The sequence below is a fragment of the Botryllus schlosseri genome, chromosome 2, assembly GCF_051294905.1.
Source record: "Botryllus schlosseri isolate E-star chromosome 2, Bs_hap1, whole genome shotgun sequence".
NCBI lineage: Eukaryota > Metazoa > Chordata > Ascidiacea > Stolidobranchia > Styelidae > Botryllus > Botryllus schlosseri.
The window spans coordinates 32,777,237-32,787,036 of NC_137237.1; the positions used below are offsets into that span (position 1 = coordinate 32,777,237).

The 9,800-nt window shown below is 40.5% G+C and overlaps 1 protein-coding gene across 2 annotated transcripts; it reads left to right on the forward strand.

The window, feature by feature from the left end:
* Positions 1-1,194: 1,194 nt before the first annotated feature.
* On the forward strand, positions 1,195-3,044 carry LOC145434448 (uncharacterized). Of its 2 annotated transcripts, XM_080311802.1 has the most exons (3): positions 1,195-1,695; positions 2,050-2,126; positions 2,571-3,044. In XM_080311802.1, the coding sequence occupies exons 1-3, from the start codon at positions 1,371-1,373 to the stop codon at positions 2,625-2,627; spliced, it is 459 nt and encodes a 152-aa protein (XP_080167928.1). In that variant the 5' UTR covers positions 1,195-1,370; the 3' UTR covers positions 2,628-3,044. The 2 variants fall into 2 exon arrangements, with proteins under 2 accessions (XP_080167928.1, XP_080167927.1); XM_080311801.1 differs by lacking the exon at positions 2,050-2,126 and having other exon boundaries at positions 1,207-1,695.
* The last annotated feature ends 6,756 nt before the right edge of the window (positions 3,045-9,800 follow it).

The following is a 9,800-nucleotide window of genomic DNA, read 5'->3' on the forward strand; positions in this document are numbered from 1 at the left end:
AATGATAGATAGATAGATAGATAATTGTATTTCGTGTGTAGCAATTTACGCTTTATACACTGTCTGACTAGGATGATGTAAGCGTTATTTGGCACATTCATAATATGCGCCAGGTTTTCACGACAAATTCGTAGATTTCGGCATCTAGCAATGGTTCAGATAAAATGTCAAATGACACTCGTGTTGCAGATCCCTTACGCCAGAATAACATGTCTACTTGCCACTTTGATTAATAATTAAATCAGTTGCAGACACACATTTATCCAATTACGTCGTGGCGGTGTTTATTATCCTTTCTATGGTTTGTCTCAATGCTGTCTGCCACACATAGTTGCAACCGCAGTGAGAGGTTCTATGGCGCGGAGGAGTGATAGGTGCTACGTGCGGGCTGTATTAGTAAATTGCCAGCAGTTGTACTTGGGTAAAATCTATGTTGTGTTATCATATATTAACAACTCAACGTAGCATAACGTGGAAGGTGTGGGGGCATTAATACACCTATGGAATCACTCCAGACTATATCGCGGCATCGGCTATTGGTAGCCTGAATGATGGAGATTTGAGACTGACAAGTTAGTTGGCGACCAACGAGTAGATGAGTTGAAGTATAGCGAAGTGTCCTATACTTGAATGGTATATTCGCAAGTCGGTTCGCAGATCGAATCATCTGCATTGTGCAAATTTTCTTTGAAACTCGTCATCAGACTTATCAAAATATGAAGCTTGGTGGTCGATATGGGCTACTAATCGTATATGGGCTACTTATCGTAATCGTATACTACGCCAGTTTCCACCCATAGATTTTTCAGAGCTACAAGTATAGTTCAAATTATCCTGTTTCCATCATGGAGTAGGACGCAAATACGTAAATTAGATGAACAGCGTTCTACGGTACCAAATATTGCTTTCACACCCATTCCAATGTGTTAAAACGAGTCAAATCCACCAATTCTTATGGAGATATGCTGCGGATGCGGAGTAGGTTGGGTTGTGGCGTACCACCACAGAAATGCGCAGGAAATGGTACTCTCAAACGTAAATCGCTACACACGTATCTGGGAAATATCTATTTTTCACGGTTTCCCCGATTTAAATAGTTGTGAAAGCCGGAATCCAGTACGAGAATGTGCCGGTGCCGACGGCCTCGTTTTGCATTCTACGCTTTGATGTAAATCTGGCAAATACACGCTATTTTTTCCACTCGCTCATTTACAGCGTTTCAACTTCCGCTGGCTTAAATAGCGCTAGGATATTATATCTTATACTTCCGATTACCCACGAAGTGAAGCCTGCAATGATCTTAACAGCACACCCACGTCTAGTTTCAGTCTGTTGTGGATCCCTGAATGAATAGTTACCCATACTAAACAATGCTTTTCGAGCTATGCACATGGTCGCAATACGAAATGCTGCGCACCGTAGAGCTCATGATTGAGTACGCCTGCGGCACTAGAGAGTTTCTTCACTATGATGTAGTACCTTTGACTGTTACCGGGTCCGAAGGAGGGTGCATACCCAATAAACTGTGTAAATACGAAGAACGCTCCTGTTATTCGTGTGGTTTACCTTATGTCAAAGATGATGAAAGAAAACCCATACGAGACATCACGCCTGTATATCGTTTCGTTGCTGCCAAACTAGGACTGATACCGTTCAGACAACCTACTAGAATGAGAGAAGTGGCCGGATTTGAAGGTAACAAGTAATTTTCAATTGTTCAAGAGGTTATGTACTTCAAATCCTATCCTCGCTGTACAGGTGTTCAGGACCTGGTTAATAGGCGTCGCTTGTCAATTTATGTTTGTTCATTGATGATTGAATTGCAAATTAATTGCTGCATAACAATGAACTTGTACGGAAACGTTGACGACGACTTCCAAATTGAATGCGTCTTGTACGATCTCGAATGACATGACCACGTCTCAATATATCTGCTTTTAGTGTGCAAACAGTAGATTTACGGATTTCAATAGTGCATGTCACCCCCTTTTATTCAACGCCGCAATCGACCGGTTTGTAGTTATCGTACTTGCAGGTTCTTGGTTGCAGGTTGTGAACGCCCCCCCAGTGAATGGCTGGTTTATGGCCTACCTTCATCATATTGGTTGGTGTTTGCAATGACAAAGGTAATAATTTGAATACGAGGTTATAAAACGTGGCACTCGCATTTGATAGTAGAGTGAGTAGAAGTAACAGGAACGCCCTGACTTTCTACTCGGTAGAAGTAAAAACTACCAAGTCAGCATTCTGGTCTGATCTTACCTAATAAGCTGAACTATTTTGAGTAGAAGTCGATGTAAGCCTAGTCTTGAATCGTAACCAATTGAGTGTTGTAGTCTCAAATCGTAAACAAATGAGTAAGTAGTTCAAGTGGAAACGGTGATCTTGTTCAACTGGTTAGCCGGCAACGTTGAATATCCCAATATCTCGAGCCGAATCCGTTCTATTTCAGACTGTACGGAAAGAAGTGATGCTTCCATGCACATTTCAAAGTTGATTATCGAATCAGCTAATGATCGCCAAAGAGTATGTGCCAAATTCGGTAAACCAACCTATTTTGTTATCTTCAGATATCTTTAAAAAGGCTCGAGCCGACTTCTATGCAAAAAAAGGCCAAGATGTCCTGAGTCGTAATTTTGGCCCGGTCAATGATCATTTACATTCGCATTATTATCTGGGTTCCAGCATTCCTAACTACGTCGATTTCATCCTTTTCAATTTGATGGAGCTACATGAACGTAAGCATCCAGGCTTCATCAGTAAACTTCAATATATAAGGCGTCACTACAATAACATGAAAGATCTGCCAAAAGTGAAAGATTACCTTCCGCGGTATGGAATTGGGGAAGATGCACCAAAAAGGGGTTACGTTCTCAAAGCGTATCGCGGTCTACGCACTCCGCACGACTGTGTGAAAATGTGATCAGTTGTGCTGTTAACTTGAACGGGATGTTGTGTTGACTTTGAACCTTCCTTCGAGTGTTCATTAAATCGCTTCATATTGCCTTTGTCGCCTGTCGCCAGTAAACCGATCACTAATAGCATTCCATTGTTTAATGATATTGCTTTAGCAGTGATGTGCAGCGAGGTTCATGGTTGGTAAGGTAAGGCACTCAACAGTTTGAGTCTGGATTCAAAAATATATAAACCCAAAATGATAGCCGACTGCGTCGAGGACTTTTCTCATGACGTTCGCACTCTTCTCGTGCAGGCTACGTACAAGAATCTACTATAATGTTCAGTGTTCACGATTGAATTGATGTGGATGGAAATAGCAACAGCTACATCGGTAAGGGAATGATTTTCACTACACTACGTGTTGGCAGTAGCAACTATATAGTATACACGATTCATTACTGCCCGTTCGAGAAATCGATAGCGCATTGTATCATTGCGCTCTGAGCGCATTGTATCATAGCGCTGTGATTGTGTTGTTAACCAACAATGAGTGAGGTATGTATATTCATCTGTGCCTCACTTGGTCATTGTTTCCCTGCGCTGTCACTGTACGTAAAAAAGCCAAATTTCTCATACATTTGTGGTATGAGCGGGCCCAGTCCTACTCCGTTCCCGTTTCTACAATGGAATCTGGCTCTGATCCAACTCCGGCCATATCAGAACAAGTTTAAATGCGGATCCTATATCGACTCTGGTATTGAAAGTCAGCTATATGGTTAATAAACTTCCAATTTTGGCAAAGAATGCGTTGATATAACCAAATCGATTCCACTTTCAAACTTGTCTAAGGTCAGCAAATGCGGTCCGGCTTGGTGCCAAATTATGGTACTTTGATTTATCGCTGGTATTACGTCTTTACGTCCTTCACTTGCGACCTCCGTTCAAATAAACTTTTGTTCGAATAAACTTTTGATAACCAGGACACCTCAACTTCCTGTAGATTAATCAGATGAAGGCAGTTCTTCCACTTCTCGTCAGTGCGGCTAACCATTGGTTTGGTTCCCGGGGTTAACTAAAAGCTTCACAACATTTCAGTATGTTTTTGAATAAAGGGGCTATGTCTACCATAGGCCTATAGATTACCTTCATTGCGCCACAAACTATATTACGGTAAAGAAAAAACCATTCACATAATTCGTTCAAAGTGCATCTAGAATTGGCCGACCAGTAATTCCAAGATACCGATGCGCGTATATGCGGGATATAATTGAAGAGAGATTATAGCAATCGCACATTGTTGTCTTCTGCCTTTTCAATGAATACGTTCACGTGATAAAAGTCCAAACATGAAATGGAGTGAACAAAATCGGACTGCATTAAGGTGAAAGTATGATTGCAAAACCCCTGACTACCTTCTTATTCAAAGCAATGCACAGCCCCGCAGTTTATGTGTCAAAGGTTCATACGAAAATTCAAGGTTATCGAAGCACTGCTCGTGGTATTTGATGAAGTTATCGAATAACTGGAACCATGGGATCGGAATAGGAAAGATACGCTATCGTTGAAATTTCATTAGGAAAACAATTTTCACGGGTGGCATTTAGCAAAATTTGAGATCTCGCGTAATAAATAAAATAAAAATACTGGATTGATTGTTTAGGTCGTGTATTTCAAGAAATTCCATATCATGATTTATTATTCCATATATTTAAAAAAATTTGTATTGACATGTATTCGACATATACATATAATATTATTGTCGAGAAGTCGGGAATATGGGTGAGATTATTTCTATCTTGCTGCCAGAGAGACAGATATTCGAAAAAAACAAAGTGATTGAGGTGAGGCGGAGTCGTTGGAGAGCAAACTGCGACGTTGATAACAGCTTGGTTATACATATATTTACATACTATACTTGGTTAAGAGCAGCGTTCAAAGTCAAGTTTACTTGGAAAGTTCCGAAAAGTACAACGGAACGCCAATTTGACCAATTGCAATAGATACGGCATGTATGTAAATTTTCGCAGAGTCGCAAAAACAAAAATCTACCACATTACACATCTAACTACAAGTTTCATACATTATATAAATCAAAGGTGGCCAACCTTTGTGCCATTCACGGCCGCATTTCGACTGCTCATGTAGCTTCACGGCCGCATTCCACGATATAGTCGTAATGATCTAGCTGCACGCCGAGTACTCATGTTAAACTATCTTTGTCAATTTCCGGGGCACTCCGGACTAATCTATTTAATGATATAGGCATAATACACGCACCAAAATCGCGAGTGGTCACTGGCCATGTCCTCGGGCTGTTCATAGTCGCGCGAAGCGCGAAAAACTTTTCAGATTCACTGATGCATTTCGTCATTAATATTATTAGTTTTGCATAATACTATCAAACATTTATCCTTTCTCAGTCCATGTGATCAGATTCAAAGGTAGAGTTGATGTAGAGCAGTGGTTCTCAACCTTTTTCACCTCGCGGACCGGTAAAATTTCAAAAAATATCTGGCTGACCGGTAGAGCTTCAAAAATTGAAATCAACCCAAAATGTTAAGTATGAACCGTTTTTTTGCACGTATGGTACTAGAAAATGACATTTTGAGGGTTTGGTCCATGATAGTACTCATGTGATTTTACTGTAGCTAGTCAGCTGAGACGAGGTAAATTCTTATTACAGTCATTCGCGATGAACGCCGTGGATTAACTGACTATCTGCCACTTCTATAATATTCTTCTGTTCGGCGATATCTGTAAGAAGCGGTTCGGAGTCGGACCATGCCAGTGTTGGGATGGCTCGAGTGATGACTAGACTCGAGTCAACGTTTTCAAATGACTTGACTGGACTCGGTGTCTCAAAAATGTGGATTTACTCGTGACTTTAAGCAAAATTTCCGAGTGAATTTCAAGTCATGAAATAATCGGTGTCGACTAACTCGCTGTTGTACTTCGCCCCCCCCCCGTAGGGTATTAAATCAAACTTCTGGGGGTTTTTACCCACCATACCCCTCTCAATTTATACGTTTCCAGCGCTACTTGTCAGCGACTTTTCTTAGAATCATCAGTGAATCTGTTTATGTGGGTCCCGCCTAGTGCAAAAATTTTCATGTAATTAAAGACACTATCGATCAATAATATCGGGAAATGCATATATATTGCTACAATAAAATTTATCTATCCCCTCTCTGCCGACGTAGTCAGATTCACTGATGGAGCTGAGTGAGGTTTTGTGATGGAAAATGTAGGCGTCGTGGCGCAGTAATGGACGCCGTCAAAATAGCTATTTCTATAAATCATGCGTATTTTGTCTTGGGGGAATAATACCATATAACGGAGATAAACGGCAATATTAAATAGCGCGAAACGCGGAAAAAATTGTATAAAGTTGCATAAATTTTCAAAAAATACTTCAATTCATGTCCATTCACGAAATAATGTCAGGCCCCCATCGAGCTCCGCCTCGCCTAATTTGGGATTTGGGGTGCGTCAGTTACGGTCCTGCGTACATGCTCTCGACACGCTGATATGATATGTGAGCAACCAGCCATTAAACTATTGCGCAACTTGGTTTTACTTAGCCTCCGTCGGCAAGTCACAAATAATGATTGCAAACGTAGAGATTAGAGCTTTCGTTGTTGTTGACTAGTAGTATTCTATCTGTAGCAGTGTCTTTCTGCTCAGTACTTATCTTTACGAACCTGGTATATTTGTTTATACATTTATAATACTCCTCAACAATTGTTTCAGGCTTCAATTGTATCGTATGGATATATCGTTGAATTGTGTATGGGATCATAATCAATTTGTTTCAACTTCTGAAGTTACCAACGTGGCCGAATATTTCTGCGCATACGTGAGCCAATCAAGGCCCGGTTGTATGTATAATTACCTGGATATTCGTTACTCGATTCATCGTAAATCAATGTGTACTTCAATCACCTTGCGCAATGCAACGGCTTGAATCATGCCTCGAACTTCGAAAATTCGACGTGACTTTGTGACTTGACTCGAGTCACCTTCAAAAATCGAGTGTCTTTGACTTGACTCGTACCAGTTAGAGTAGTGGTTCGAACTGAGTGGTGACCCGAAGTTAGGGACTTGATCCCAACACTGGACCAAGCGCGTTGTTGTTCTACCTTGCTCATTTCTCACCACCACCAGAGGTACTGTGAGTGCAATACGCCGCACGAAAATACCTGACAGCCGCGATACGGGCTTATCCATAAAATTAATGAAGTTGAAAAGGAATGATTGTGAAAACTGCGTGGTTTAGAGAGTCAACTCGTACTGGTCTCTCGCATGTCGACAAAGGAGAAGGCTTGAACTTCAAGTTATATCGAACATTTTTCCAGGCCTAATGTTACCTCACGAAGTTCTGAATATGGTAAGGTTTCATTTATTTCAGCAATTGACAAGCCTTCAGCATTTTGCATCTTGGAATTAAGGTATTAGATTTTAAAATACCTGGCGGACCGGCAGAAAAGTCAGAACGACTGATGTAGAGGATGTTTTAGAAAATTTGAAGAAACGTCCTCCCTTCGCCAAAAGGTCCTCCGTTTTGACAATTTGTCATCCTTTTTAGTCTAAAATGCCCAAATGGACCGCGAAAGTCCTTAAGTTAAGTCTAAAAGATAGACGACGGGTTATGTGGGAGTGATATCTGAAGAATATCCTTTTTTGGTGACCCTTTAATATGTAATTTGAATTTTTGTCTCGACATCAAGGAAACCCCTGAAACTGCTGACTCATTCTCCTTCAATGAACTACCAGTAGGCAACCTGTTGGGGACAAGAAATAAGGCATAGCCATAGTTTTCATACTCATACAAGCACATAACATCCACCTACTGGACTACGTGACTACCACAGAATTGTTGACACGGCAAGGGTTGGGGACACCGATTCAAGTACTCGAATCTGAATGGAGTGTCAATGCCAGTGGTTCGAGACGAGCAATGAGAGATGTACTTTTCGAGCTTACGCTTCTTGCCATTGTAGTCTGAATAATGTTTTCCCCTGGATAAGGCCTGGTTAGTGGAAATGACATTTCCTGATGAGTAGTGATCACTGCACAACATTGTCACAAAGTGAAATGACATAGGTTTGACAAAAGACACCAAATAATCTTTAATGTGATATATAACTGGCATTACATTCTATTCAGTAGTTCCGAACGTAAGCGATATCAAAAATGTTGGAACGTCCAGGGAGATATATTTAATTAACACGGTCAAAGAATGCACGTGAAGACGGCTTATTCTGCATATAAACTCAATGGAAAGTAGACGCGGAAAACGGTTTTCTGAGCACCTAACACCTCGGAAAATGGCATTTTTCAAATAAATTTACCGGCGATCAGAGTTAGGTCAATAAATTTTCGCAGAGTCGCTAAAACAAAAATCTACCACATAACAAATCTAACTACAAGTTTCATACATTATTTAAATCAGGGGTGGCCAACCTTTTTGCCACTCCACCGCGTGTTACGGGCACCGGCCTTAATTTATCTTAATAGATAACGGTACAGTTTATAATCGTATGCTTCAGCTTGACACATGTGCATTTAAAGAGAGAAATGAAGGTAAAAAGATCACTTTTCGTTTTTATCAAAAATTCATAAATGTAATATTGTACCCCCAAGGGGTCCGTGGACCCCGGGTTGGGGAACACCACTCTACGTACACGATTTTGCCCGGCCCGAGTAACGATGAAATTATTGAGTATATAGCTAAAACTTGTGATGTTATGACCAGTGACGTTCGAAAATATGCCACTTCTATATTGCCAATAATAATTTGATACCTCTCACTTTTCCTTGTTCAGCTTTTGCCCACTGTAAAACTAAAAAGCATCGGATTATGTATACAAATATAAAAATAATTCATAGCGATTACCTTGAACATTTGCAAATGTGTGACAACGATTACTTGAGAATGTTGTAACCGTCGTAATCGTGAAAAAATATAGCTAACATTATGGTTACAATACGCCCTCCTTTAGGAAGATTTGTCCTGCTTTTTCAGGTTTTTGAAAATGTCCTCTGAGGACGCCTAAATGTCCTTCTTTTTGGCAATTCGACCTTCTTTAAGCTTTTAGAGCTAAGATGGGGAATAGATTCGAGCTAAAATGGGCATAAATGACGCTAAATAGGAAATTCGTGGTTCGAACGAAAGTGACGACCTTTTTTTAGTCAACCAATGTAAAGTGTGAAGGAAAAACTGTAGCCTATTTTCTGAGTTGAGTATTTTAGTCAACCAACGGACAATGTGAAAGAGAAAGGGTATTTTGGTAGTTGAGCTGGAAAGTTGACCTTTGTTTTTGTCAACCGACCGGGTTTTTCAGGATTTTCCTTCGGTATTCCAAGTTTGAAAATTTTGAAAAAGTGTCCTCCTTTCCCGATTCCAAAATATGGTAACCCTAGCTAATATATATTATTATCATAAAGAATGACATCGCGAAAAAGTCGTGAAAATATTGACCCTGATGTCGCATAAGAATCTCGTATGAGTGGGTATATTTCTTTCTTCGACGCACGGCAAATTATCAGCACGGTGAGTCAGTGACTTCGGGTCGAAATAACGATACCAACACGTCATGCCACAGATTGTCGTATTGTGGAATGAAGAGTTCCTGTGGTTGAGTGGTGATTAGCATTCTAAAATCTGGGATGTTGGGTAAACACTCGCTTATCCAACACTACAGCGTATTGCCAAGGCATGAATCGATTCGAGCCATTGATTCATGTTGTGCGAGCAGTTCGAAGTTGCGAGTAAACACACTCGAGTCGGTTTCCTCGAAGACGTATTTACGCGTTAGCTTCACGACGTCATATTTGATGATGAAAGCAGCATAGTATAACGTCGCTTTGTAAAATACACATGCTCACTGATTTGTATACAG

Excerpts from the sequence above, each read along its gene's own strand:
- LOC145434448 (XM_080311801.1), top strand. The coding sequence starts at position 1,371 with ATGCTTTTCGAGCTATGCACATGGTCGCAATACGAAATGCTGCGCACC. Across the intron at positions 1,696-2,570 it reads AGAAGTGGCCGGATTTGAAG|ATATCTTTAAAAAGGCTCGA; the intron begins GTAACAAGTAAT and ends TGTTATCTTCAG.